Source organism: Strix aluco, chromosome 29, assembly GCF_031877795.1.
Source record: "Strix aluco isolate bStrAlu1 chromosome 29, bStrAlu1.hap1, whole genome shotgun sequence".
In the NCBI taxonomy this organism is placed as follows: Eukaryota; Metazoa; Chordata; class Aves; order Strigiformes; family Strigidae; genus Strix; species Strix aluco.
In genome coordinates, this window is record NC_133959.1 from 249,775 (window position 1) to 277,632 (window position 27,858).

At 68.9% G+C, this 27,858-nt stretch overlaps 2 protein-coding genes across 6 annotated transcripts; both read right to left on the reverse strand.

Moving 5' to 3' along the window:
• Positions 1-79: 79 nt before the first annotated feature.
• Positions 80-12,918, reverse strand: LOC141916274 (transducin-like enhancer protein 1). Of its 5 annotated transcripts, none has more exons than XR_012621094.1 (21): positions 12,825-12,918; positions 12,273-12,395; positions 11,608-11,756; positions 10,907-10,970; positions 10,416-10,460; positions 7,201-7,263; positions 6,931-7,005; positions 6,140-6,335; positions 5,648-5,664; positions 5,217-5,321; positions 5,040-5,084; positions 4,627-4,782; positions 4,187-4,316; positions 3,926-4,110; positions 3,775-3,851; positions 3,216-3,465; positions 1,859-2,106; positions 1,603-1,746; positions 1,371-1,521; positions 904-980; positions 80-691 (listed from the first exon to the last, which is right to left on the reverse strand). XR_012621094.1 is itself a non-coding variant. In XM_074808611.1 (21 exons), exons 2-21 carry the CDS (start codon positions 12,294-12,296, stop codon positions 584-586), a joined length of 2,280 nt encoding a protein of 759 aa, XP_074664712.1. In that variant the 5' UTR covers positions 12,297-12,395; positions 12,825-12,918; the 3' UTR covers positions 80-583. The 5 variants fall into 5 exon arrangements, 3 of the variants coding, with proteins under 3 accessions (XP_074664712.1, XP_074664710.1, XP_074664713.1); XM_074808611.1 differs by having other exon boundaries at positions 1,603-1,750; positions 6,964-7,005; XM_074808609.1 differs by having other exon boundaries at positions 1,603-1,750.
• A 7,602-nt stretch (positions 12,919-20,520) lies between these two features.
• PLPP2 (phospholipid phosphatase 2) lies at positions 20,521-25,211 on the reverse strand. The gene is made up of 6 exons (XM_074808766.1): positions 25,052-25,211; positions 22,815-22,966; positions 22,201-22,478; positions 21,959-22,016; positions 21,649-21,825; positions 20,521-21,564 (listed from the first exon to the last, which is right to left on the reverse strand). Exons 1-6 carry the CDS (start codon positions 25,101-25,103, stop codon positions 21,427-21,429), a joined length of 855 nt encoding a protein of 284 aa, XP_074664867.1. The 5' UTR covers positions 25,104-25,211; the 3' UTR covers positions 20,521-21,426.
• Positions 25,212-27,858: the final 2,647 nt, after the last annotated feature.

Consider the following 27,858-nt stretch of genomic DNA (forward strand, 5'->3'; position numbering starts at 1 on the left):
GGGGGTGACAGGACCCCCCCCAGCTCACCCCTCCTCACTTGGCTCCGTCCCCCAGCCACAGAGCACCAAGCCACCGCTGTGCTTTTTTTGTTTGTTTTTATTATTAAATACACCCTAGGAGGCAGAGAAGGAGATGAGGACAGAGCCCATCCTCCTTGGCCTGGCCCAGAGCCTTAACAACAACAACAAAAAAAAAACCCCAACAAAACAAAACCCACAGCAAAAAGTTAAAAACAAAAAAAAACCCCTTCAAAAAACCCAAACAAAACCCCCTAACGCCACCAGACCCACCCCACCCCACCCAACTCCCCCAGTCCAGATTTAGAAACAAATCAACAAATAAAGACCAAAACAAGGAGAAAGTCCCCAGGAAATTCACTGCGAGCAGCAGCCGCCACGTCCCAGCCCAGTGTGACACCTGGCCGTGGTCCCAGGGCCACCTCCACCCCTGGCCGCTCGCCTCCGGCGCGGATGCCCCCGCCGCGGGCTGCTCGTTCTTTGGGAATCAGCAGCAGGGCCGGCAGAGTCCGGCCACCCGTCCACAGGGCGGGGGCCCTCCCCGCAGTTGGCACCTCTCTCGCCCTCAGTAAATGACCTCGTAAACCGTTGCCTTCTTGTCCCCTGAGCCAGTCACGATGAACTGGTCATCCGTGGAGACGTCGCAGCTGAGGACGGAGGAGGTTTCCTTCGACTGGAGGGAGGAGGGCAGGGGGTAAGCGCAGGAACCAGCCCCAGAGCAAGGTCCCGCTCCCACCCCTTGAGACCCGGGGCCCGAGTTGTGCCCAGGGAGGCTGCAGGGAGGAGTTTGCTTATGGGGCTCATTTACAGCTCATGTCCCAGCTCTGGGCAGCCTCACCCGGGGAACACCCTCCCCCGGGCCCAAAGGCTGTGCACGCCCCGCACCTGGAAGATGCTGGCGCCATAGGGCGTCCGCCAGGCGTTTAGCAGGTTGTCCTTCCCCGTGCTCACGAACCACTTCCCTGTGGGAGGGACAGAAGGGACAAAGAGGAGCATCGTGTCACAAAACCAGGCCCACCAGCTGCATTCCTGCAGCAAATCGTGCCCAGGCTGCGTAACACGAGGTGGGGATGGGAAGGCAACGTCTCTGCCACTCGTTGGCCAAGGAGCTGGTTTAAGGAACACAAAGGGGAGTCCCGGGACAACAGAGCTGAGAGTGCGGCCACGGGTGTTGCTCCAGGAGGGATGGATGCCCCTTCCCCAAGGGCCGCCACCAGCATCCACACAGGACTGGGCTGGCTACCACATCCAGCGCTTGCCCCAGGCACAACGAGCCCGGGACATGCGGCCAGGAGAGGACACTGCATCCACGAGTCCCAGAGCCCGGGCCGGGCCGGGCCGGGCGTGCCTACCGCAGGAGGCGAATTTGAGGGAGAGGACGCAGCTCTCGTGGAGGTGCAGCTGGTACTTGTCCGGTTTGGTGACGTGCAGGATCTCCACGTTGCTGCTCTCCATGCCCACCGCCAGCCACTCTCCTGTCGGGCAGTACCCCAGGGAGAAGATCTGGGGGGACAGATGGGCTCAGGCCCCGGCAGGGAAGGTCCCAGCCGGCCCCGCGCTGCTCCCGGCCACCCCCGCGCCTACCTGGGAGCTGAAGTCGTGCTGCTGCAGCTGACGCCCTTCCCGCAGGTCCCAGCACCGCACCGTGTTGTCCAGCCCCCCTGTCCACAGCTTGGTGCCATCGTTAGAGATGTCGATGCAGCTGGCACCATCTGTGTGGCCTTGAAACTGCCTGGGAAAGAGGGGACAGGGAGGGCGAGGACACGGCCATCAGGGCTGCCAGTGCCCCAAGAACCAGCACCCTGCTGCGTCCCTGCCCTGCGCCCCCGCCCCAGCTCACCTCACCAGGGTCTGGTTCTGCAGGTCCCACACCACGATGTTGCCGTCGCTGCAGCAGGAGAAGCAGACTTTGGCGTCGGGGCTGATGGCCAGGGCGTAGCAGGCGGGGGCAGAGGAGGTGAGCTCGGCCTTGATGCGGGGCGTGGGGGCCGCCAGGTCCCAGATGGAGAGGGTGCTGGCCTCCCCCCCCACGATCAGGCTGCGGCCGTCGGGCAGCAGCTTGCAGGAGCGGATGTAGTTGTCACGGTTCTGGGGTGCAGGAGGGAGGACCTCATTAACCCCTTCCCCTCCAGCCCTGCTGCACCCATCCCAGACTGCCTGGTCACCCCAAGGCCAGCAGCTCGTCCTGAGGGCAGGAGCAGCAGAGCAGGGCAGACCCCTGCCCCCCTCCCGGGACACTCCACCCCACGCCTGGAGTGGCCGCCCAGGCCAGCCCCCACTGGAGCCCCCCTCAGTCTGTTACTGCCCCACCAAGGGCCTTGGGGACCCCCTCGCCCCACAGCATCCCTGCAGCAGCCGCCTGGCAGACACGGCCCATCCTGGAGGAGTCGAGGGGCGGCTGGGAGGCAGCTCCAACAAGGCTGAAACAGCCCGTGGCTCCGAGCACTAAGACACCATTTTCCCCAGCTCCCGAATTTCTGATGCAGCTTGAAATTATCATGACTCAGTCATTTCCTTGTTTATGCATCTGTATCTTCAAGGTCAGCACCGTCCAAGAATAATATTTGTCAGGCTGCCCAGGCCCCGAGGCCAGCAAGTCGAGGAAAGGACTTGGGCTTGGGCTGTTCAAAGCAGGCACAGGGACTCCAATTCCAGCAGCCCATTTTAAATAAACCTCAAAGAACACAGGTTAAAAATACTCTCAGGTGATAGCCGTGCCTCCAGCTTGGCTCTGCCGAGTTGCTGTGGTCTGACAGTCCATTTTATTTATTTTTAAAAGGAATAGGAGTTCTCCCTCCAGTCAGACTCACACAAGCAAAAGCAGAAAGGACAGAGCTGAATCTGAATGATGCTCCAGCCCATCTAATCCCGGCCCGGACGCAGTATTGGGCTGAGGGGGCTGACACTGGCAAAGGTTTGTCTTAGGGCAGGTGCTGCCAGATGGAGCAGTGCCAAGGGGAGGGGGTTGGGGGTGTAAAAGCCTCCCAACGGCTTGGGACGCTCAGAGCAGACGGGGCAGCGCAGGGGAGCGGGGAGCCACCGTCCCTCCCCCACTTAGAAACACAGAGACTCTCCCCGGAGCAGATCTCCACTTTCAGACTCCTCCTGCACCCTTGAGCTCACCGGTGGGGAGCCCAGACTCGGTGGCCCAGTGCAAGGAAGCGAGTGGTGCTGGCGCAGCGGGGGCCCCTCCTTACCAAGCAGTCCAGCTGAGCCACGGCCGTCTTGGTGCCCGGCTGCCCCACGTCCCACACCTTCACGCAGCCCTTGCCCCCGGTGTAGACGTGTCGCGTGGAGTTGCTGATGGTGACGGCGCAGACCACCTCGCCGTGGGTCAGGGTGTGGAGCTGCCGAGCGTGACGGGGGATGCCGGAGCCGATGAGGGCGTCAGGGGGGAACGGCACTGGCTGCATCTGCCCGTCGGCGCTGACGTGGAAGGAGTAGGCGCTGGAAGGGGACAGAGCAGTGAGCACCAGCGAGGACGCTGCGTGGAGAGCAGCCGCTGCCACGCTGGACGCGGGTGCCCGGCACAGGCAGTGCGGTCTGGACGCAGAGCCCAGAGCAGAGCAGCACCGTTTGGCTTCAGAGCCAGTGCCCGGTGAGGCCTGGCCGGGCACGGGACAGCCCGCGGCTGCCCGCAATCGGGTGCCCCCCGGGCCGAGCTCCCCATCCCTGCTGGCCCCCGCCCAGCTGAAGCCCCGCAGGGCCCCTCGCCCCGTCCCCCGCGCAGCCCCAGCCCAGCGCAGCCCCACTTACGGTTTCCCCGAGGTCCCCACTTGCATTCCGGCCGCCAGCCCGGGGACGCGCATGTGGGGGTGCGGGTCGTAGCCCACCTGGGGGGGACAGTGGGTGAGAGCAGCTCGTGCCCCACGGCCCCCACGGCCCCGCGGGGAAGGAGCTCACGCACCAGGGGCGAGCGCCCGTAGCTGCCGGCTCCCACGGCAGCCGCAGCCCCGTTGAGCTGCGGGGACATGAGGTGGAGGCTGGCGTAGGCGCCACTCCCGGCCATGTCCCCGTTCACGGCGGGGTGGGCCATGCCAAAGGTGGCCGAGTAGGGGCTCTGCACTCCCAGCGGGTTCCTCAGGCCCAGGGCTGTTGGGGGAGAGGCAGCGTGAAGGGATTGGGGCCCAGGGTCGGTCCTTGCGGGGGCCGTCGGGGCGCAGCTCACCCAGCGGGTCCACGGGGGCCTTGGCGGCAGCAGGGCGGAACTGCTGGGCACTGCTGGAGCCTGGGGCCGTGGCGTCACCCTGCGAGGTGGGGGTACTGGACTTGAGGCTGGGCGTCCCCGCCTTCTCCACCTGCCAGAACAGAGCGCAGAGATCTGCCAGCCGCATGGGGGGTCTCCCCCGTCCCCCCAGCCAGCTGCTCCCTGTTCCCCCTCCCCCCCCACCCCGTGATGGCCCAGCACTGCCAGGTCTGCAGGATGGGACACAAGAGGGAATCTAGCGGAACAGGAGCCCTCCCTGTCCCCCCAGCGTTGCCTTCACCCCACGGGTTTGGGCCCAGATGGATCCACGTCCGGCAGCTCCGCTGGCCAAGCCCAGGCAGGGGGGGGCGCGAGCAGAAGCCCCGAGCGAACTGCCCCGGCTGCCCCATGCAGCCACGTACCGTGGGCGCGTCCTTACTGCGAGACGGGGACGCGCTGCTCGAGGAGGCCATGGAGGTCGGGCTCAGCGGCACAGCCTCCTTCCTCCCCAGGGGGACCTTCTCCACCCCATTCTCCCGGGACGAGTAGGAGTGGACGCTGTGTGGGGAAGAGGGGTCCTGGAGGGGCAGAGAGGGAGATCAGCCGGCAGCAGAGCAGGCGGGAGTGCAGGGACGTCCCAGGCTCGAGCGAGGGCCAGGCTGGGAGCCTGGACACTGGGGCTCATCGCTGCCATCAGCAACAGCCCATGAGCACGACTCGGGGGTCCCACTGCCACCCCCGCGTGCTGCCCACCTCTGCCCGTAGCAGCCTGTCAGCCCCCTGCTCGGGCAGTGCGCCCCGGCCCCAGCCCCTTCCCAGCTCCCTGCACGCTGACCTCATCCACCACCAAGTTGTCTTCGCTTTTGTCTGCGTCGCTGCCCTGAAACGCAGAGGCTGGTTGGAGCCAGAGGGACTGAGGCCACCCACGCTCCTGCCAGAGGCGTGGGCAGCTCCGCTCCTCACCCCGCAAGAGGGGACGGGGATGCCCCAAGCCCCCCAGCCCCGGGCTCACATAGTCCGTAACGAAATCCTTCTCCTCCACCTTCCTCTTCTTGCTGCTGCTCAGGTACTCGGAGATGGCTCGTGCCCGCTCCCCGTTGGGCAGCGCCAGGGAGCTCTGGGCCGGGGGACGCAGCGTTAGTGCCCAGCTCCCAGGACCGGCAGCACCGGCGCGGGGCTGCGGCGGCTCCCAGGGCATGGAGGGCCCCGGTGCAGCCCCCACGCCACCAGCTCGGGCTACAGCTCCTGCCGAAGGAGCGAGGAGGGGGACGGCGTGGTTTGCCTACGGGAGGTGGGGAAGGGTCCCCACGGGGAGGGCACCCCCCACCCGGCTGTGCTGGGAGCAGAGCCTCGGCCGGGGAGCAGGGCCCGTCCCCCACGCAGCCGCCCGCCCGCAGGGTCCCGGCTGAGGAAAACGGAGCAAGAGGAGGAAAAGGCTCTTACCGGGCCGGGGTCTCGCTCTGTCGCCGCGGCAGCACGGAGGGGCAGCAGGAGGAGGAGGAAAGGAGGGACACGCTGTGCCACCGCCGAGAGCCCCCCGGGACACCGCCCGCGCCTCCCGTGGGTGCCAGGGTGCTTGTGGCAGGGCCAGGCTAGCGCTACAGCAGCAGCGTGGTCCCGGGCCCCCACCATGGATGACCCCCCCCAGCCCACCCCACGGCCCTCCCAGGATGTGCTCCTCGGTGAGGGACATTCCCCACCCAAACCCCTCGTGCCCAGCGAGTCTCCCCCTCTGCCAGCCCGGCCAGGAGCCCCCAGGAACGGACAAGTCACCCCCGCCCCGCCCCAGCCCTGGCCCCCACCCTGGGGAAGTGCCCAAGGGGAAGGACGTGGGGAGCAGAGGCAGCCCCGGGGACCAGCACCACCCACTCCTGGGTTTGCTGCTGCCGGGAGGGTCACACCAGACCCAACACCCCCCAGCCCCCCCCCACTCACCCCTGGGCTCGGTGTCATGGACCCCTCGGTCCTCCTTGGCGAGGAGCTGGGCCTGGGCCCCCAGCGCCCCCGAGAGCGCCAGCAGCCCCGAGGCGCTGCCGATGCTGGCGAGGCTGGCGGGCTGCATCCCGGAGGGGTGGGGGGTCAGCGGGATGGGGGGAGCGTGGTGCGAGAGGTGCTGGGTCTGGAGCTGGTGCTGGAGCGGGAGGAGAGAGCAGAGGCGAAGGGCTGCATCAGGATGGCCGCCGGGCAGGGGGAGAGGCGGCTCCTCCCCACCGGCAGTGCTGGGGCAGCGAGGGGACGGGGAGCTGGGTGAGGAGGGGCAGGGCACGCTCCCACGGTACCCCCCCAGGCTGTGGGGGCTACCGCGTCCCTCCCACCACCTCCTCCCACCCAGCGACAGGAGCTACTGGGATGGATGGGGGACCCTACCCATATCCACATGGATGGGGGACCCGACCCATATCCACACCACCCTACCACTGCAGTCTCGAGGGCACAACCAAGGTGTGGGGATGGTGGCGACCGCCTCCTCCACCCAGGCCATGGGGTAGGACACCCGTCACCCCCACACCCCGCCCGCACCAGCCTGGCTTCCCCACCTCCCCCTGACTGAGCCACAGTGGGAGAAGGTGCTGGGGGGGGGGGGCTGCAGCCGGCCCCCGCGTGCTCAGGGCAGGACGGGTCCCCAGCCCAGGAGACAGCGGGAGCATGGGAGGCAGCATCGCCGGCAAGAGCCCAGCACCCTGGGCCAGGGGTGGCGGGAGGGGGTGGGCAGAGGGTTGACGTACCCCGATTGCCGCGTTCAGGTCGGTCATAGTCACCTGCTTCGCACGCTCCACAGCCTGGACCACCTGCTGCTGGTGCTGCCGGGAGCAAAGGGCGCGTCAGCACTGGGTGACGCCGCGGAGCCGGGCCGGGGCAGGCTCGTTTCTTCAGGGAACGGGCAAAGCCAGCGCCCCCCAGCCCGGTCCAAAGCATAGGGCCCGAGTCCCCGAGCAGGGACGCTCCTGTGCCCCGGAGGAGCTCGCGCACCCAGCCGGGGCCTGAGGGTCACCCACCTCCTGAGACAGGAACGGGATGAGCTGGGCACAGATCACGTTGAGCCGCTTCGCAATCTCCGTCTGGCAGCAGAAGAGAGGCAGAGCTCGTCAGGGCGAGGGGCAAAGCTGCCCTGTGCCAAGCGGCCCCCAACGCCGCAGGAGACCCACGCGCAGACAGACGCCCCCTCCCCATCGACACCCAGGCAGCCGCGGGGTGATGGCGCTCGGCCCCAGGAGCTGCTGCTCAGCACCGAGGAGCAGAAACACCCTGCAGGGGAGCAGGAAAGCTCCCCTTCCTAACACCGCCCTCTCCAAAGGCAGGAGCCCAGCACCCTCCATCCCCACCCCCGGAGCCCCAGGATGGCTCCCGCCTCCTCCCTGCCAGGGACCTGGAGCCCCACGGCCACACGCCAGGGGCCATCCCCAGGCGAGCCCCCAGCCCCGCGGGTCAGCACCGCAGCAGGCGCCCCCCGCTCGCCGCCCAGCCTCCTGCCAGCGCCACCGCCGCTAATTGCCGCTCTCCCAGCCCGCAGGAAGCCCTGGAGAGATGCTCTCCTTACAGCTGCTGTTTTTCTGCACCACTTGAGTGCCACTGGCAATCAGGAGCACCGAGCGTGGGAGCAGCACGTGAGGGAGAGCGGCGTGCCGGGCCGTGTCCCCATCGCAGCCCGCAGCAGGGCAGGGCCGGCCCCACGCTCCACACCCCGCGCTAGGGCAGAGCACCGACATTAAGCCATCCCCGGCCCCACAGACACGATCCTGGGAGAACCCCTGGGGCTGCGGGGCCAGGCCCCTGCCCCAGGCACAGAGCAGACACCGCTCGAGGCAACAGCAGAGATGCCCACGCTGCTCCTCATTGTGCAGAGCCGGGGACCCCTCCTCTAAACCCTGGACAGGCGGGGGGTGCCCGGGGGCTCCGGGTAGGGTGCCGTCCCAAGGGACTCCCTGCCCACCCCCGTGGGGAGGGTGAAAGTGCTGCGGAGCCAGCACGGGGTGAGAGGAGGGGTCAAACCCGGACCCTCTCGTCAGCCCCAGGAGGAGACCGGAGGCTGCAGGGCCCCAAAAGCCAGGGACGGAGCTGACCCCCACCCAGATCCCCCCACCGGGACCTTGAGCACGTCCCCCGTGCCCGGGCGGCGCAGGCCCCGCAGGGCCAGGGCCAGGGGCCGCAGGGCTGCCGGCCGGCGCGGGGACACAGACGTGGGGACACCCCGTGCCACCCTCCAGAGCGGCCACCGACCCGCTTTTGCCAGACCCACAGAGAGCAGAAACAATCCGACACCCACCCTCACTTCCCCTTCCGAGGGAGGGAAAAAAAAAGAGAAAGGAAAGAATGAAAGCGGGGGGAGCAAGGAGATTTGGCAGCCGGCAGTTCTGGGAAGGATTTAGCTGTCTCCCGGGGCCGGCAGTGATGGATTCTCTTCCCTAATGCACTGATGGGCAGCAGCTCCTTGGGGAGAGCTGCCTCCAATTCACTCGCACTCGTTAATGTGCAATTTACTGGCACTTTAACGCTCTCAGCATGAAAAATGATCATGCTGTTTGCAGCCCCCCCAGCCACCAGCACCGTCACCTCCCCTCTGGCTCGCGGTGAGCAAGTCCAAGGCCAAGCAGATTCGGGGAGGTGGTTTTATAAAAAGCTACAGGCCCTTTCCATGCCAAAAACAAAACAACAATAAAAATTAACGTCTCCTGCTCGTTTGTCTTGAGCCTCCCCTGCCGAGCCTGTGGCTGCCTGCACCCCCACAGCCAGCCCCCCAGCCCCCAGCCCCTTTTCCCTCCAAACCAGCCCAGGTCATTGTGCCTCGGCCCTTGCCGGTGCCAGTGCTGCCGACCCCAGCACCGCGGGAGCAGGCACCCAGGGAGCCCTGGGGGTGCTGGGCTGGGCGCAGGCAGGACGGGGGTTGCCCTGCCCTGGCTTTGCCCAGGGAAGAACCTCCTGGGGGTCCCGGGGCAGCCGAGAGCGCTCAGGACCCCCGTCCGTGCCCGTGAGCGGCACCGGGTCTGGGGGCAGGGGTGCAGAGCCAGGACCCGATCTCCCCACAGCAGCGATAACCCGCGGCTCCCGCGCAGGCAGCTCCCATCCCTCACACAATGGCCGCTGGCTGTCAGAGCAGACTTACGGGCCCTTGTTAAAAGTGCAGACAGCTCGCTGGCCAGCGGCCAGCGGCACCTGGGGCTGGCAGAAAACACGAGCCTGCGAGGGCCCGGGGAGAACCGGCAGCCAGATGAGAGGAGCACGCAGCCCCCCGGGGAGGGGGCGCCGGGCCGGGCGGGGCCTCGGCATCGCCCCTCGCCAGGGCGGCTTCACGCCTCCTCCTCGGGCGCTGCGCGGCGGCACAGAGCAGGGCACGCCGCGGCACCAACGGCCGCTCGGTGGGCGCAAAGCCGGCGAGAGCGGCCGTCAGCCCACCCCGCACTGGAGGCCGGGGCCGCACCCCCACACCAGCTCCCACGCAACAGTTGTCGGAGGCGGCGGCGGGGCGCGGGGCGGGGAGGAGGGAGGCCGTGGCTGCAGCACGCCTCGCCGGGCTCCTCCGCAGCCTCTTTAAAAATAGATGAGAAGAAACCTTCTGTCTCAGAGCAGCTGGTGACCCGGAGCGGCACAGCGGGAGGAAAGGAGGGAGGGAAAGGTGGGGAGGCAGTGAGGGGGGATGTGCAGCCCCGAGCCCTGTGCGAGCCCACCCGCACCCACGCCCCAGCCCCCTCCTCGGGATGCTCCTCAGCCCCCAGGCGAGCTGCCTCCGGGGCCAGCCAGTACCGACGGCGGCAAAGGCAGCAAACCGGAGCTCGTCACCCTGCCCATCACCCCGCCGTGAGGCTGCAGCACCCGTCGCCCCACGGGAGCCGGTTTCCCCCACGACGGTCCCCAAGTGGCCACTCACAACCGGCACGAGCAGCCGCACAAGCGCGAGCCCCGCACCGCAACAAGCGCATCGCGACCCCGCCGGGAACACGCACCCCGAACCCGGCCACAAACGGCAGCGATAAACCGCACGTGTGCGCTGAGAACCGGGGCAGGCCAGGGCCGTGGCGCCGAGAGACGCCGAGCTCCCAGAGCACGGAGCACGGAGCACGTCCCCCACCAGCACGGCCTTCCCAGGGCTGCGGCAGGGAGCGACTTCCCACGTTTTCCGTGGGAAGGGACGACCTGAAGGGCCCCGACACCAAGGCAGGGACAGAGAGCTGGGATGGGGGAGCCAGGACGGGGCTCCTGTCCCACCCCGACTCACCTGTTTGTGCATCTCGATGTTCAGGCCGTAGGACATCTCGTAGTACTGCGAGGGAGAGACGGCAGCATCAGCAGGGCCGGGGAGCCCAGCGGGACTCGCAACCAGAGTCCTCTCCGGCTCCGGCGCCGGGGGTCAGCCCGGCCAGAGACCCCCACGCTGCGGCCACGCCAGGAGGAGAACGTGGCCCCCAGCCCCTCCCCGGCAGAGCTCTCCCCACACACGGCCAAAGACCGACACGGTCCTCCCGGGGCTCCCACCCGCTGCCTGCGGGAAAGGAGACAACTCGCCCAGGAGCTGCAGCAGCAAGCCCTGCTCAAACACCATGGCTCATTCTGGGGGAAAAGAGACAATAACAGCCACAGGAACCATATCTCAGGGCCTGGCCACACAACCCAAACGCAAGGGGAAGCCAAGGAGTCCCAGGGTTGCGTCTGATGGCTCAGAGGAGACGACATCCCCCACCACCCTCCCTTCAGGTGGAGCTCACTAACCATGACATAATGACGCTGGATTTCTGTTTTTTCTGTTGCCAGCTTTTCACATTCTAACTTCAAGCTGTAAAAATAAAGAGGAGAGAGGGAGGGAGGGAGAGAGACCCTCTGGTCCCCCCCAGACAAGATCTCCCAGGCTGGACGGAGCACAAGCCCTCCAGCACACCACGTGCTCCAGCCTCCTGCTCTCAGACTCGATCCCATCTCCCAGCACAAGCCAAGAAAACCACCCGAAGGAGGGTGGGAAGGAAGGGGCTGGTAAAGAGGAGATGGACAGCGAAGGGATCCAGGCGTCAGGGAGCCATCTGCAGAGCTTTAACCCCCTCCCCAGCATCTGCATCCCAAATGGAGCGAGCTGCAGAGCCGAGCTGCATTTCAAACCTTGCTCTGCCCCAGCGCCGCGCGGGGACGGGGAGGCAAGGTCCTGGCCGGGGGGGACAGAGGGGCTCCGCGTCCAATAAGTGTCGGCTCCAGCTCAGCCTGGAGGCCGGGCCCGGGAAGCCGGCACCCTCCTCCCAGGGCTTCTGGCAGGAGGAGGGCGAGTTTCCCCCTCAAACAGTGTCATTTCAGGCTCCCAAGGTGGCGGCTTGGCACAGCCGTCCTCGATGGAGCAGTGCCCACGGCACCCCGCCAGCTGCGCCGGTGCCCAGCGCTGGGGGTCCCTCTCGCCCAGCGCCCCCCCGGCACGCGCAGCCCCTCACCTGTGGTATTGGTTCTGCAGGAACTGGAACTCCTCCTTGATGCGGTCCAAGGTCTCCGGGTAAGTCAGCTTGAGGGACTGGGGGGTGCTGGGGATGGCGCTGGCAGCGACGGCGGCTCCCGAGGCAGCAGAGGGTGCCTGGAGATGGGCCTGGGCAGGGAGGGGACCCCGGGGTCACTGCTGCCGGCCCAGCCAGGACCCCGGGGGCTTCCTGCACCGGGGAAGGGGCTACGGGCACGTCTGGGAGAGCAGCGCCGGGGGGGGCGTCAGGAAGAGCCACTGCGGGGGAAGCCGGGCACAGGCGGGCACCTTCCGCACCTTTCCATCGGTTCAGGCGCGGAGCCGGGAGAGGACTCACAGCCACGGGTGGCACAGAGCGGGGACCCCCCCACCGCCCCAGTCCGTCCCCCCAGCCCCTGCCCCCCCCCCGCTCCCACGGTCACATAAACCCAGACCCGCAGCTCCGGGGCTCAGCACCGGCCTGGGAAGAGCCCAACCACCCCCCGCAGCGCCGGCGCCGCAACTTCCCGGGCCAGGGCCGACCCCTCCCGCGGGCGCGGGAAGCCCGGGCCGGGGCACGGGGCCGTGCGGGGCCGGGCCAGCGCCGCTGCCGCAGCACGTGCTCGCCCGTGGCCCGCAGGGGACGAGGCCGAACCGCGGGCTCACCGGGGGCCGGTTCTGCGGGAACATCTTCGGCACCGGACAGGCCCAGGGTCCCTCTCGCTGCTCCGGGCCCCGCCGCAGGCTCAGGACAGGGCCTGGGGACGCTTCCCGGCTCCGGATCGGGCCCTGGCAGGGAGGTGGGGGTCACTGCCCGGCGACGCCGCCGCCGCGCCCCCCCCGCAGCCAGCCGGGAGCCGCAGCCGAGCCAGGCTGAGCCCCGGGACCCCGGCCCCGCCCGCAGGGACCCCCCGCGCCGCCCGCCCGCCCCGAGCCGCTCCGCATCCCCGCGGGCACCGAGGAGGGGGGCGGGGGCCCGGGGCTCCTCCCGGGCGCTGCGGGACCCCCCCCCCCCCGCCGGCTCCCCGGCCCCCCCCGCAGGCTCCGCCGCCCCCGGCCCAGGCCCGCGCCGCGCAGACAATGGCCCCGCCGCCGCCGCCCGCAGCAGGTTCGGCCGCGGGGAGGGACCGGCCCCGCCGCCGCCGCCCCCCAGCCCCCGGCCCGCGGGAGCCCCGGGGCGGCCCCGAACGGGCGGGGGCGGGGCGGGACGGGACTCACCGCGCTGCTGTCCGCGGCCCCGGGCCGGGACGGGCCGAGCTGCTCCGCACCGGGCCCGGCCGCGCCGCACCGCACCGGGCCGGCCCCGCGGCCCCGCCCCCCGGTCCCGGCCCCGCCCCCCGCGCCGCGGCCGCGATCAATGAACGGGCGCGAGCGCCCGCGCCAGCTCCACGTGGGGCCTGGCCCGCGCGCGCCGCCGGCCCGGCCGCCAGCCAATGGGAGCGGGGCGGGAGCGGCCCGCCCCCACGTGGGGCGCGCAGAGCGGCCTTTCCATTGGCCAGCGGTGCCGGCCGCCCGCGGAAGGTGTCAATCTGGGGAGGTGGCGCGGGCGGGGAGCGGCGGTTAACCCGTGCGGTGCCGGGAGGCCGCGGGGGGGGGGGGGGCGGAGGGGGACCCGCCCCCCCCAAACCCTCGGGACCCCCCGGACCCCCGGCCGGCGGGGCACGGCCCCTTCCCGGCACCGGGGACCCCGCGGCTTCGCCCGCAAAACGGCGCCGTGCGGTTTGTAGGGGGGACCCTGCGCCCCCCCCGGCCGCGCTGGGCTCGGGGCTTTTTCCTAATAAACGCTAAACACAAGAAGCCGCTGCCGCCCACCCTCCGCCCGCCCCTTTTTTTTTTTAATCAATTAAAGAAAAGAAACGGCACCGAAATCCCCCCCGGGAGGCCTCGGCGCACCGAGAATTCCGCGTCCCCCCGTCCTGAGAGCCCCCGTCCCGCTCCCCCAGCCCCGGGGATGCTGCTCCGCTCCCCCGCACCCCCCCGCTCCCCTCCGCACCCCCAGCCCCGGGGATGCTGCTCGGCTCCATCAGGCCCTTGGGCAAACCCTTGAGCTGGGGGGGCCCCGCGCTGCCAGAGCCCCCTCGCCCTACACCAGCCCCACTGCCCCCCCCGCAGCCCCCCCGTGTTTCCAGCCGCATGGCTGGCCTCCCTACGACCCACTGGGCTTTTTCTTGTGGGTTTTCTGGTGTTTTTCTCCTTTCAGGGAGATCGTTTGTTGTTCGACATTTTCTGCTGCCTGCAGGTCAATCCGGGCTTACACAGAGCAGGAAATAAAACATTTGAAGCGCGGCAGCTGTGCGGGGTCAGCCTCTCCTCCTGTTTAACCTCAATCCCCCGGCAGCCCCGGCCCCTCCCCACCGCAGCCCCAACCTCCCGGTGCGGGGTCGGCCCGTCCTCACCCGGGAGCGCGGGGTGATGGGGGGCTCCGGGCGGGGAGCAGAGCGAACCCCGACGCTTCCCCAGCGCCTCTCCTTTGCCCAGCTGGTGTTTGTCCAGACCCCAGCTCTGGACATCCTGCGCAGGTCGAATTTGCGGTTAAATGCGCCCCTTAACTGAGCTGAGCTCTGCAGCCTCCCTGCGCCCAGGGCTCCCAGCTGCCCGCAGCAGGCTCTGCGGTCACAACAGGAGGGGAAAACAGAGTGAATTACCCCAAAATGTAGACACAGAGACGCAGTCGCACACGGAAACACACGCCCGCACGAGTCAGGGAACAAACGGGGCAATGGGGAGGAAAAGCAACAGCCGAAATGTCCACGTTGGATCTGATTTTCACGTTTGGTTTATTTTGCAGCCATTTTGCATCTCCAGGACCCTCCCGTGATCCCAGACACCCCCCCCCCCGGCTGAGATGGGGCTGGGGAGGGGGGTTTGAACTTGCCTTGGCCTCTGCTCCCCGCTACCATCGCAGCGGAGCGCTCGCGCCGGCGCCGCGCTGGCGGGGGACAAGGGCCCGTCCTCGGGGACCACCGCTCGCCTCCAGGCCCTGGTGGAAAAGAACAATAATAATAATAACCTCAACAAAACCACTGAAATAGAGTGTGACTGCGCAAAGGCCACCCTGCGTGTGCCCGGAGGGCTCAGGAGTCCCAGAGCGATGGGCTGTGCCGTCCCCCGGGCGCTGAGCAGGGACTGCCAGCCATGAACCAGGTCCCCGCTGGCTTTACAGAGCCAGGGACCCCCCCGTGGGGAGCCCACCCCGTTTCGCCTCCTCTGCCCTGGCAGTCCCAGCATTTTCTGAGAGCAGCTGCTGATCTCCCACTACCCAGCTCTGCCGAGGGGAGCCAGGGGGGACACCCCCTCTCTGAAGCTGGACAGGGCTGGGGATGCCCCCACCCTCGCTGCACCCGCTCTTGGCCCTGAGACCTGTGGGGTTTGTGCTCTGGGGTGGGGGGGTGCTGGGGCTGGGGAGGGAGAGCAGCAGAAGAGCGGCCTCCCGGCCCTTATTATATTTTAAAATGTAATAACAGCGCAATGTCTATTTTCGTAGACAGAACAGATCATTTCTGGAAGAGGGCCATAAATCTCAAAGGGAGGGGAAATAATTTGGCCAAGGTCATGTTAAGGCAGCAAGAGTGTAAAAGGGAAAAATATTAAAATAACAACAAAAAAACCAGCTAAGGGCTGGACTGACACACCACCTCCAGCCCAAGCCCCCTCCCCAGCCTGGGAACCCCGTCCCCTCTGCCCTGCCCGTCCCTGCGCTGCCGCTGCCCAGCATCACCCGCGGGGCTGGGGGGGCCAAGACGGCTGCGGGGGGCTGGCAGGAGGGAGAGGCCAACGCAGCAGAGAACAGAGACCCCGGCGAGCAGCTCCCGGCAGGGCCCCGGTGCCCTCGCTCTCGGGCGGCTCCTCCTCGCAGCCCCCCGGGTCCCTCTCCCCTGGCCGCAGCAGCTCCCCACGCCGGGCCGGGTGCGGGGACCCCTCAGCCAGGCCGGGGCCGGGCTCGTGCCCCCGTATACTGGGGGTGACGTGCTGGAGGCGACGTGCTGGAGGCAGCGCTGGGCTGTTACTGGGGGAACTGGGCTCCCCCTGGTCATGCCGCCCCAGCGCGAGGGCATGATGGGGCAGAGCCGGGCAGCCCCATCGCAGCGTGGTTGAGGGAGGCAGCGAGGCCGCCGGCAGATCCCCCCGCCCTGCCGCTGTGGCCCCCCAGCCTGCGCCCGTCCAACCCTCCCGGGCCGAGCAGGCAGGGCAGAGGCGCAGGCAGGGCAGAGGTGCAGGCAGGACAGAGGTGCAGGCAGCGCAGAGGCGCAGGCAGGGCAGAGGCGCAGGCAGGGCAGAGGCACAGGCAGCGCAGAGGTGCAGGCAGGGCAGAGGCGCAGGCAGCGCAGAGGCGCAGGCAGCGCAGAGGTGCAGGCAGGACAGAGATGCAGGCAGGGCAGAGGCGCAGGCAGGGCAGAGGCGCAGGCCTGGCAGGGCCGGACCCACTCGTGCCCTGGGGGTCATTTCTTGTCCAGGTCTCCCGCAGCGGCCCCGAGAGGCAGAGACACGCTGGCAGGAGGGTGACCCGGGCAGAGGGACCTGCGGCCTCCAGCGACCTCGTGGCCTCGCAGGGCAGCTCCGGTTGGGTGGGAACGTCATGGCAGGAGAGGGGAGGGAGCCCGGGAATACCCCCCTGAGCTCCACCGCAGGCCAGGCCTTCCCCTGCGCAGGAGCCAGGGCCGGTGAGGAAAGGCCATCCCTGAGCAGAGCTCGTCCCTGGCAGCACCGCGGCTCCGTGCGGCTCCTGGCAAGCGGTGGAAAACAAACTGCTGCTCGTACCCTCTGGCTGCTTCCCCGGGCTGGGCTGCCAGCTCCTCCGTGCCAGAGCGGCTCTAGCGGGGCCGGGGTGATGCGGCTGGGGGGGTCCCGGCCGTGCTGCCGCCCCGGCCGCTCGCCCTGCGGAGGGGCATCCCCAGCTGGGGGGGACGTGCCAGAGCCCAGGGCGGGGTGACCCCGCACGCTCCGGCGGGACGGGGCAACGGCTTGGGCCAGGCCCTTGCCTGGCTGCGCTGGTGAGGGGGAGGCATCATTGACCAGCCTCCCATGGCAGGGCTTTGCCCTCCTCGATTCCTCCTTCTTTTGCTATTTAATTTCTTCTCTAGCCCCTTCCTTCTCTTACTGAGATCAAACGAGTCTGTGGCAGCGGGCAGATTTCATAGGAATCGTCGATTAAAGGGTGTGGGGGAGGCAGCACTCATGGGATCAGAGGAGGAGGAGGAGGAGAAGGAAAAGGAGGAGGAGAAGGAGAAGGAGAAGGAGGAGGAGAAGGAGAAGGAGAAGGAGAAGGAGAAGGAGAAGGAGAAGGAGGAGGAGGAGGAGGAGGAGGAGGAGGAGGAGGAGGAGGAGGAGGAGGAGGAAAAGGAGGAGAAGGAGAAGAAGGAGAAGGAGAAGGAGGAGAAGGAGGAGGAGGAGGAGGAGGAGGAGGAGGAGGAGAAGAGGAAGAGGCTGAAGGCAGCACCCGGGCTCCACGCAGGGTCCCGCCGGGCCGGGCCGGGTCGCGCCGGGGGACACCGGGCCGGGGGGGCGGCCCCGCGGTGCTGGGGCCCCCCAGGAGCCCCCCCAGGGGTCTCCCCGACAGCCCCGGGCTGGGGCGGCCCCGCGCGTCGCTCCGGCGGCTCCGCCGGGCTCTTGCTGCCCTCTGCCGCCGTCCCGCTGCCCCCGGCAGCTCCGGCCCCGCTCGGGCAGCGCCGGGACTCGCTGCGGGGCGGTGCCTCCTCCCGCCGGTGCTCCCGGGAGCGCAGGGGCCGATACCGGGGCACGGGCGGGGCCGGGAGCCCCGTCCCGGCAACGGCGCTGGGCCCCCCCCCAGCCCCCGGGGGCCGCGCTGGGCAGCACCGGCAGCTCCAGGCGCCGCGGCCTGGGGGTCCCGCGCACCCCAGCTTTGCCCTCGCCCCCCCCCATGCCCCCGAGGCTGCAAACACCCCGTCCCACGGTGGGACCTGCTCCGCCCGAGGCATCGTCCCCCCCCCCAGCGCGTTCCCGAGCGGGGCCACCTCGAGTCCCCCCCAGCCGCAGGCTCCTCCCGTGGCTGCCTCCCCCCGTGGCCACCGGCCAGGGCCGGGGATATTTAGGGGATGAGTAACATCCTTCCTGGCGAGGCCTCTGCCCGCTCCTGGAAGCTGCTGCGGGCACCGAGAGGCTCAGCCCCTTCGCTGCCTCTTGCCCCAGTCAGCTGGGGATGGAGCCAGAGCAGGAGGCAACCCGGGGATGGGGACAGGGCGAGCGCAGCCCGAAGAAGCCCCTTGGACGGCAGGAGGAGCCCCAGGTGCCAGGGAGAGGGGGAGGATGCTGCGTGGCAAGGCAGGAGGCAGCCAGGAGGCACAGGTTGGGGGAGGCAGCCCAGGGCCCCCTCCGGAGCGGGGCTGGAAGCCAGAGCCTGGCTGAGCGCTGCCAGAAGCAGCTTATTTTGGAAAGGAGGCGTCTTGGCTGAGCACTTGGTGCGTGGAGCTGCTGACGCTGGGGAACAGGACGGCTCTCAGAGAGCAGGTCCCAGCCGTGCCTCGCGGGCCAACGCTGCTTGGCGTCAGCCTGCGGCTGAATCTGCCCCAGCACAACCAGGACTGGATCCCTAACGCCTGAGTCACCCACTGCAAAGGGGTTTGGACACCCCAGCCACCAGCCAGCACAGTGCCCAGGGCCACAGCTCGCCCTGAATGCCGGGGATCCACCAGGCAGGACACCCGGAGCTCCTGACAGCTCCGACCCACGGGGCCTGATGCAACTCAAGCCCTGAGTGAGGAAAGCGAGGCACGTGAGGTGCTGGGGGGCACTTTACCCACCACTGGATCCCGCTCCCTCAGCTCCCGAGAGCAGGACCAGCCCCGCTCTGCCGGCCACGCCGTGAGCCCGGCCCCGGCCCTCGGGTGCTGGGACCAGGGGACTCAAGGCAGCCCCCGTGCCCGCAGCAGGTCTGGCCCGGAGCTGGAGCCATCACAGCGTCCAGCCACGACCACAGCAAAGGCGGGAGGGGCTGGGGACTCCACAGCAGCATCCGGACCCTCTTTGCCTTCCTCAGCGCCCTGCTGGCACCCACGGGGCCGAGGAGCCGCCCCACAGGCAGGTCCCCCCCAGAGAAGGGCCGGGGAACGCACATGGGGCAGGGGCTGGCTGCATCTCACAGCCCCTCACTGTGTCCCTCCAACTGCAGGTGGCTCACAGCTGGGGATGCCATGAATTTGGTCAGGTCTCAGCCCCTTTCCGGCACAGGGGCAGAGCTGTGAAGGGACAGGCAGCCTCAGCCACCCAGGGAAGCAGCAGCCGAGCTCCCCGCCGCGCACGGGGCTGCCCTGCCCTTCGGAGCCGCACACTGCAGCATTGTGGCCCGGCTGGTTTTTCCAGAGATGCATCCAAAGGGCGAAATCAGATCTCAAGGGAAGGGAGCAGGCACGTTCCTGGCTGCACAGCGGAGCTGTCGAGGCAGTGCCAGGCGCTGGGGCAGCTGCTGAGCACTGCAGCCCGGCTGGAGGAAAACCCAGCAGACGAGCTCCGGACCCTGGGCCGTGTCTCGCTGCCCCCGACTCCAGGAACTGCTGCTCCCTTACAGACTTTTGTTTGCAAACCCTGCGGCAGAGACGCCCTGCCCTGGCACTTCCCACCAGCTTTGTTTTACACCATCAGATATTAAACAACCAGCCCAGAGGGCTGGGACAGGAGGAAGGACCCTGCTGGGGGACTAGGGAAGGGTTTGCGGGAGGAGAGATCTCAAAGGAAAACAGAAAAGCAGCGTGTGGCAAGGGAGTTCCCTCGGCACAGGGAAGGTATTTTTGGTCAGGGCTTGTCTAGACTGGAGAAACAGGCGCTGCGTAAGCACATCGACACCACGCAGCAAGCCCAGGGCACGCAGGGCACCTGCTGTCCCCGGCCAGGACAGACCAGGCTGCGCTGACCAAGGGCAGGCAAGAGGCTCTGGAGGCAGAGCTGACCCCGGGATGGGCCATCCCACCCCCCCAGCGACTGGGGTGACTTCGGGGACCCCCCAGGCCTCGGTACCCTGCAGAGCCTGGGACGTGCCCAGGCAGAGGGAGCCTACAGCAGCCGGGACCCTGGGGGTCCCCGTGCCACACTGGCAGCTCTGCCCACCTCCAGCAAGCTGCGGGCAGGACCCAAGTGGCCTCGAGCACCGTGGGCAGAGCTGGGCTCCCCCGTCTCGACCTGGACCCCAGAACCGGGCAGGGCTGCTGCTGACATCACGGGCAACTGCCCTGCTGACTCTTGAGCCCAGCCTTGCTGGGGCACTGCCAGGGCGCTGCCTCCTGGTGCCCCCCCTGCTGGCAGTGCCCCAGCAAGGCTGGGCTCAAGGGCAGAGGCCCCCCCCCCCGTGCCCCCCCAGCTGCTGCTCGTCCCCGCTGCAGGAGGGACACGGGGCGGCCGTGCCAAGGCTCTCTCACGGCCCTGCCTTCCCTCGGCTCCGGCTGCCAAAGCAGCCAAGGGAGCTGCCGGCACAAAACGTCACTTTTTCCGAGAGCTTCTCCCCGCCTTCCCTTCCCCCTCGCAGAGGCCAGACGCGGTGCTGGGGAGCGCGGGAGGCTCCTGGGGTCAGGGCGAAGGCAGCGCCAGGACAGGGCCGAGCTGGGACAGGCCCTGGAGCCCTGTGCTGACCTCTCGAAGGGCCAAAGAACAACCCTGGGGAAGGCAGGACGCCACAGGCAGCGGGGCGAGGAGCACCAGGCCAGCCCCATCCCCAACGGGGCTCCCTCCCATGGGACGATGCTGCTCCCATGGGCCCCTCACTGTCCCACCAGCCCCGGCCCAGCCCAGCCTTCCCGGCCCAACTGGGAGAGGGGCTCAGCAGCCCTGACAGACCCCCAGTAAACCTCCCCACTAGCGAGGGGCTTCAGACCCCTTTCCCATGGAAAAGGGAACCCTAAACACTTAAGCTCACCCAATCCAAGGCAAGGAGCATCCATGGATTAAGAGAACAGGCCTGACACAGACATTCTTTAAGGATGATCTAATTTAAAAAACACATTTTTATAAAAACACATCATAATGATAATGCATGTAGTTTAAAGAGAGGCCCACAGCGCTCCAGTGGTGGAGGCAGCCACTCGTTGGCGATGGGACCGCTCCGTGGCCCGTTCCCCACCTTCCCGGGGCGTTCGGAGTCCTGTGTCCAGCTCCACATCCCCATTTATTTCCCTTTACCACAGAAAGCTTCTCCCCTTCCCCCTACACCCCCTAAAGCATCAGCTGAAGCTGCAGGAGAGACAAAGGCTGGAGCATCCCCCTCGCCCCGAGCCAGGCACGCAGCAGCAGGGTGCAAGGAGCCCCCGCTCCCAGCACGGCAGCGTCAGGCACCGCCGGAGGAGACCTGGCTCGCGCACCCTCCGCTCCCAGGGGATGCTTTTAAAGGTAATCAGGGAACAGGGAAGAGCTCTGGATTGCTTTAATCCTTTCCAAAATAGTATTGCTAGCCCAGCAGCTGCCCTCCTCCCCCTGTGCTTGTGAGGATTTGTACTCATAAGGCTGGATAATTTGACAGGGATAACACACACTCAGCACAGGCAACCTCAGACTTCCTGACGAGTTTGCTCTTCGCCTGGCGTGGTTTGTCAGCCCAATAAATCCACCCCCACATGCCACCCTCCCCTCCCTCCCTTCCCGTGGAGGGCTGGGACAGCAGCCGTGGAGGTGACTCAGATGCACAGGGGACCAAGGACCTTCCCTTCCCGTGGGCAGGGTGCGGGGATGGCCGGGCACCGGCAGCTGCGGGGAGCCGGGAGCGGGGACGGGCAGGGCCACCCGCAGGTACCTGCGGCGGCGGGAGGCCCGGAGCCAGCGTCCCCCGCGCCGGGAGCAGAGCGTGGCGAGGGGCAGGTCTGCGGTCGGGCCCGTGCGCAGCTCACGGGGCGCCCCGGTAGCTGTAGTGATTGCAGTCGGGGTCGCTCAGGGTGAGCGGCAGGCTGGGCTTGCGCTCTGGGTCCTTCTCGCCGCACTGCCGCGGGGGACGCTCCTTGAAGAAGTCAGAGACGTAGCGGACCTGGGAAAGGCCAACGGGAAAGAGGGTTTGGGCAGCCCTCCGGCACGACCCGGCGGAGCAGCGGGTCGCGCAGGGGACACTCACGATGAGGACGGCGATCAGAGCCCCTTGGAGCAGCCCCGCCAGCACGTCGCTCCAGTGGTGCTTGTAGTCGGACACCCTGGTGTAGCCCACGTAGATGGCGAAGGCGATGAGGAAGAACTGGATGGTGGGGCGCAGCAGCCGGGCCCACTTCCCCACCAGCCGGGCTTGCACATAGAGCTGGGCAGGAAGGGGGGAGCAATCACCCAGCGTGGGGGACACCGACCAGCCTGGGGACGGGGTGCTCGGGGCACCAGTGCAGCTGGGGGATGGGACCCGTGGGGGCACAGCGCGCCCAGAGCGCGGCACTTACCGCCAGGAACATCATGCAGTACATCCCGAAGGAGGAGTGCCCAGAGTAGAAGGACAGTCTGAGGGCAAAAAGGATGGGCCAGGCCATGAGAGCGGGCCCCCAGCGCCCTGCAAGCCCCACACCCGCTCGGCGGGCTCTGCCCCGCAGCAGGAGCATGGATACCCGTCCGGGGCTGCCACCAGCCGCAGGAGCCCAGCACCGCTGGGTGGGCGGAGGGGACGTGTCCGGTGGCCCCAGCTCACCTGGACTCGGTGACGTTCTTGCTCTCCCCCTGGCAGACGTTCTCCAGCTGCACGTAGATGGAGCAGTTCACCTTGGACCAGTCAGGATTGCAGACGGCCAGGAAGTTCGGCCGGAGGCGGCCAATCATGTACTTGGCCAGGTCGGTCAGGGACTGGCTGATGGCCCCCCCAAAGAGGAAGGTCCCCACCACTTTGTAGAGAGCGGCCAGGTAGTTGTTGAACTCAGACTTGGAGTAGAGGCGCTCTGTGTAGACCAGGTATGCCTCCCCCGACGAGATCTGCGGAGACCAAGGGGCAGGGTGAGGGTCTTGGGGCGAGCAAGCAGCTCCCCAGCACCAGGGCTACGGGACACTGCGGCTCTCGGGTCTGCGGCGGAGGAGCCCCCAGCACCCGCCTGCCACAGGAGCTCCCGGGGACTCTCCCCCTCCCCACAGGGAACCAGCCCCACGGGACGTGGGTCTCGCTGCCCCCGAGGGAGCTCCTGACCCCCAGCAGAGCGGGGCTTGACCTGGGGGTCCCGTGGCCAGGGGTCTGGAGATGGGCTGTGCCGGGACCCAGCTCCCGGACACAATGGGCCAGGATGTCCCTGCCCCAGGGGGAAGGGGTGTCCTTACAATGACAACAGTGCAGGTGATGGTGACCCCGGCCATGAGGCCGTGGGTGATGGTGTCTGCCTTGTAGGGGTAGCGGATGGAGTCGTCGTTGCAGTAGAAGCCCCGCTTGTAGGGGGAGTTCACCAGCGTCAGGATGACGAAGGGCAGAGACGCTGCGAGGCAGAAGGAAGGTGAGGACTGGGGACAGGCCCCACGCAGGCACCCAGCACCACGCCGTCTCCCCACCCCTCGCCCCCGGGTCTCTGCTCGCTGCTGCTGGGCACAGATCGATCGCCCCGGGGGACGCAGTCCTGAGTCACCTGCACCCCAGGCAGGAGGACCTGCACCCGCCAGCGCTGGCCCCGCCACTGATAGGGCCCTATCAGAGCTCGCAGCTGCCTGCGGCGCCCAGATACCACACGAGACGGCCGGGACCGGGCACCTGCAGAGCCCCCCCGGCTGCCTCGCTCCTCCCCAGACGCAGCACCCGCAGGGCCTGGTGCGGGAGACCTGGGGCTGACCTTGCGCCCTCTCCTCACACTCCCCAGGGTCTTTCGGCCCAGGAGGATGGAGCTCGTTAGAATTAACGAGCACAGGCACCTTGCAAACCTGTTTTACAGCAGGGAAGGGCCACCAGGCCCCAGTCAGCCCCAGCAGGACCCTCACACCAGCTCCAGGAGAGCCAGTCCCAGAGATGCTGTGGGTGACGGCAAGACCCCAGGGCACTTGGCTTCCCGTCCTCGCCCTCCCGCGGCCCTCGCTCCCCCCGCGCCTCCCCCTGCTCCCAGCAGGGCTCTGGAGAGCTGCGGGATCAGTCGGGGCGAGGAGGCTTCACCCAGCGCGCCCCAACCCGGCCAGAGGCATCACGGGGCTCGTCCCCGGACCGGATCGTCGCTGAGATCAAAAGGGGTTTTGGGGGTCCCTGCCCCGCACAAATCCCCCGCTGAAGGGGGACCTCCTGCCCCCGCAGCCGCTCCGGCCCTGCCAGGGCCCCGGGGGGTCCCGGGCGCGGGGGGAGGCCCCGCACAGCGCGCTCCCCCCGCGGCCCGCAGTCCACCTTAAGCCCGGGCTCCTCTCCCGGTTCCGCCTTTCCCGGCGGTTTCCGCCTCCCCTTGTTCCACCATCTCCCGGGAACACGCACCTTTGCCCCCGCCCCCCCCGCACCCTCCTCCCCGGGGCGCAGCCGGGGGGTCCCTCCGCGCCCGGACCCGCCGCCTCCTGCGCTCCCCCAGCGCCGATAAACCCCCATCCCGCCGCCTCCCGCCCCCCGCCCCCCCGCGCGGAGGCAGCAGCAGCCAAAAAGCGCTGCCAGGGAGCCAGGAACGAGCCCCAGCGTCCCCCACCCCGCTCCGGCTGCGGGGCGCAGGGGGGGCGCGCAGACGCCTCAGACATTGATTTGCAGCTCAAATTAGACACCAATTTTCTTTCTGGATAATTTCATCCTCCAAAAAAGCTCCCCTAAAAATAAGACACCGGCACACGAGAGAGCAAAGCGACCCAAACAAAAACAGGAACCTGCCTCTCCCCACCGGTGCTTAGAGCCCAAGAAAGTAACTCCCGGCCGGGAGGCTCAGGCTGAAATTACGACCTGGGCCTTTATTTTTAGTCCGTCTTAAGTAGCTGCTTGTCAGCGTCAGTTTTAGAAACGGGCGTCTGCCTGCACCGGGGGCGGGGGGGGCTGCGGGGGGGCTGGGAAGGGGCACCCCAAACCCGACTGCGCGGGGGTGCGGAGTCCCCCGGCCCCGCTCCGGCCGCCCCCGGGGCCCGGAGAAGGAAACGTCCGTCCTGCCCGAGCAGCGCGGAGGGGCCCCGCCGGCCCGGGACCGGCTCCAGCCCCCGGCTCCCCGCGGGAGGCCGCCGGACCCGCCCCGGGGCCCCCCGGCCCCCCCTCGGCCCCGGGGCGCAGCGGGGCCCCCCCCCAAGGCGCCCGGACGATGGGGCGGCCCCACGCCGGGGCAGCCCCGGGACCCCCGACGGGGCCCGGCAGCTCTGGGGCAGGAGCCGGCGCCCGCCCGGCCCCGCCGCCCCGAGGGGGGTCCTCGGGAGGCCCCCGGGACAGGGGCCGGGCAGGTGCCCCCCGGGCTGCCCCCGGCCCGGCTCCGCAGCACCGGCAACGGGCTGGCGCGGGGGACACACACACACACAGAGCCCCCGAACCCCCGGTTACCGCCCCACCGGGGAGGATCGGGGGGACAGGGGGACGCTCCGGAGCCGCCCGGGGCGGGGGCGCCGCGGCCGCGCCGGTACCGAGCCCTCACCGACCGCCAGGCAGAGCACGTCGAGCACCACGAAGACCTTCCTGCGCTCCATCCCGCTGCCGGTGGCGGCCCCGCGGCCCGGCCCCGCGGCTCACATGGCCCGGAACGGCGCGGGCCCGGCCGGGAGGTAAAGTCCGGGCGGACGGGACGGGGCGGGACGGGGCGGCTCCAGCAGCCGGTGCCCCCGCCCGCGGGCTGGGGCGGGGCGGCAGCGGGCGGGGGCGGGGGCGGGGGGCAGCGGGCAGCGCGGCCCCGTCCAGCCACGCCGGGGGCGGCCCGGACCCCCCTCGTCCCCAGCCGCTGCCCCGGACCCCGCTCCGGCGTCCTCGGCTCCGGCGCCCCTCGGCCCCCCCCGGCTCCCCCCGCCCGGCTCCAGTCGCTGCGGCAAGAGGAAGGGGAGAGGAAGAGAGGGAGGCCGCATGTGGGAGCCGTGTGTATCCCGCCAGCCCCGGGCTTCTTGCCTGAGGAAAAAAAAAAAAAAAAAGGGGGGGGGGAAAGAAAAACCCGAGAGTGGAAGAACGCGGCCACAGAAATGCTCTGGCTGAGCAGCGCGGTGCAGCGGCTGCTCGTTGCGGAGCAGATACCGGCTGAGTCAGTGGCGGTGGTGTTGGGGGAAGGAGGGTTCCCCTGGAGTCTTCGGACGCAGCGGAGAGGCCGGATTTAAACACAGGATGGGGCGCATATTTGTTTTAAGTTGCGATTTAACCGCTGAAACGCGGGGTGGTATTTTCCCAAACCTCAGGTGTTGTTGGACCAGGACGGGCTCCCGGTGCCGCTCACTGGGCCGGGGATGTGCCGCACTGGTGGCACCCGGAGCGGGGACGGGAGCAAAGGGTCGAGCACGGTTCCCGCAGAGAGTCCCTGGTGGGAGCGGGGACGGCCGCAGGCCCGACTCTTGGTCAGGAGAGGAAGGAAACATAAATAATACAGAAACCACCCAAATGATAGTGCCTGGGCTGGTTTATTTAAGTGCAGCGTGAGTGGCCTGTGGAGAATGTGGAGGCTGTTGCGGAAAGCCAGCAGAGCTGGAAACGCTCTTGGGCTGCCCTGGGATTTAAGGAGAGAGGCAGAACCACCCGCCGGCTTCCCTCGATCTGCCCCGGTGCAACCCCCTTCCCGCCCTCGGTGCCGCGGGGCCCTGGCACAGCTGGGGAACAGGGTTTGCCCCCACGTGCTGCCTGCGGGCCCCGAAACTTGGTGTGGGGCAGGTGAAAGCCCCGAGGCAGGAGAGCGGAGGGGCTGCGGGAGGGGAGCTTGGCCGGCACCTGTGGGGTGCCTGGGCTCCGTCACGGAGGGGACGCGGCGTCGAACACCGCTGGTGCCTCTCCCCTTCTTGTCACAGCCCCCGGCTGTTCTGGGCCGCCCTCACGGCCGGAGACGAAGCGCTTCATGGGGCTCACGAGGCAGGACACGGCCCGGTGGGGCTGTGCTGACCCCCGGCGCGGCCAGAGCGGGGCAGAGGGAGCGAGAGGAGGCGGCTGCTCCCCTGCCCGCGGCCTCGCGGAGCGGCTGCGGCCGGGACTTTGCCCCACGCGGGGCCGTGGGTGTCGCGGGGTGCCGGGGCGGCGGGAGCCACCCAGGAACAGCCCGGCCCAGCGCCCGGGGCTGTCCCGGGGACGGGAAGCAGCCCCGGCTCTCAGCTCGGCCCCGCGCTGTTTGCTCATCCTGCGGGTGCTGGGCAGCGGGGCTCAGCCCCCCGATCCGCGTGAGGCCCCGGCCAGCAGAAGGGGCCGTGTGGGGCTGCGGGGGGGGCGCGGGGAGGCCTGGCGGCGGCCGGGCCCTGTTCGATTTCCTCCAACTTGGGCTTTTCCTGGAGTCCTGCGGGACGCCGGTCCCGGCCCCTCCCAGCCCGAGGGGGAGCGCTGGGACCCCATCCCGGGGGTCTGCTGATGCTCTGCTCCGGGGGGGGACACACCGGGACCCTTCCCCCCCCGCTGCCGGGGCTCTGCCCATGTCTCTGCCTCCGCACCCTCGCACGGGAGGGAGGACGTGGCCCCCCACGGGCCCGGGCCGGAGGCGGGGGGGTGGGGGCTGCTGGGGGCGGCCCAGCCCCCTCCCCAGGTCGCTGCAGCCGCGGAGGGAGCGGGCGGGAGGGGGAAGGTCCGGCCCCCCGAGCGCTGGGACCCCCGGCCCGGAGCGGGTCCCCCGCGGCACTGCGGCCCCCTCTGCCGTCCAAGCGCCGCGGCTGCAGCGGCCGCGCCCGGAGAACCGTGCGGGGAGCAGAGGGGAAACCTCCCCCCGGCCCTGCGGGGATGCGGAGCCTGCGGTGGGTGTCGGCCCCGCCGATCCTCGGAAACATCCCTCGGGGAACGCGGGGCCAAAAAAGGCGGCGAAACCAGGGACAAGGGCCCCACCCGAGGGCTTCGAGCACACCCACCCTCCCTGAGGGCCTCGAAGGAAGCGGGAACCCGCCGCTGTCCCTCACCCCTCGGGCTGTGCTGGACGGGGTCGGAGCACGGCAGCAGCTCACGAACCTCCCGGTCCGAGGCGTGGGGCAGAGCTGAGCCCCAGCCCCAGCCCCGCAGCGGGTTGTGCCACCTTGGGGCCCAGAGCTGCCCCCGGCCTGCCCGTGGCACCCACGGGACCCTCTGCCCACTCCCACACCCACCGGCTGGGGCTTGCCTGGAGCTGCCCAGAGAAACGCAGAGCGGGGCTGGGCTGCCCCTTTCCTGCTGGTTTTCCGGGTGGCATTTTCCAGCTGTGCGCAAGGGAGAGGGGAGCCCCTGCCGCCCCCCCCCCCCCCCCCCCCCCCCCAAGGCCCCAGGACAGAAGCTAAGAGCCAGGCAAGAGCTGGAGAACAGAATTTA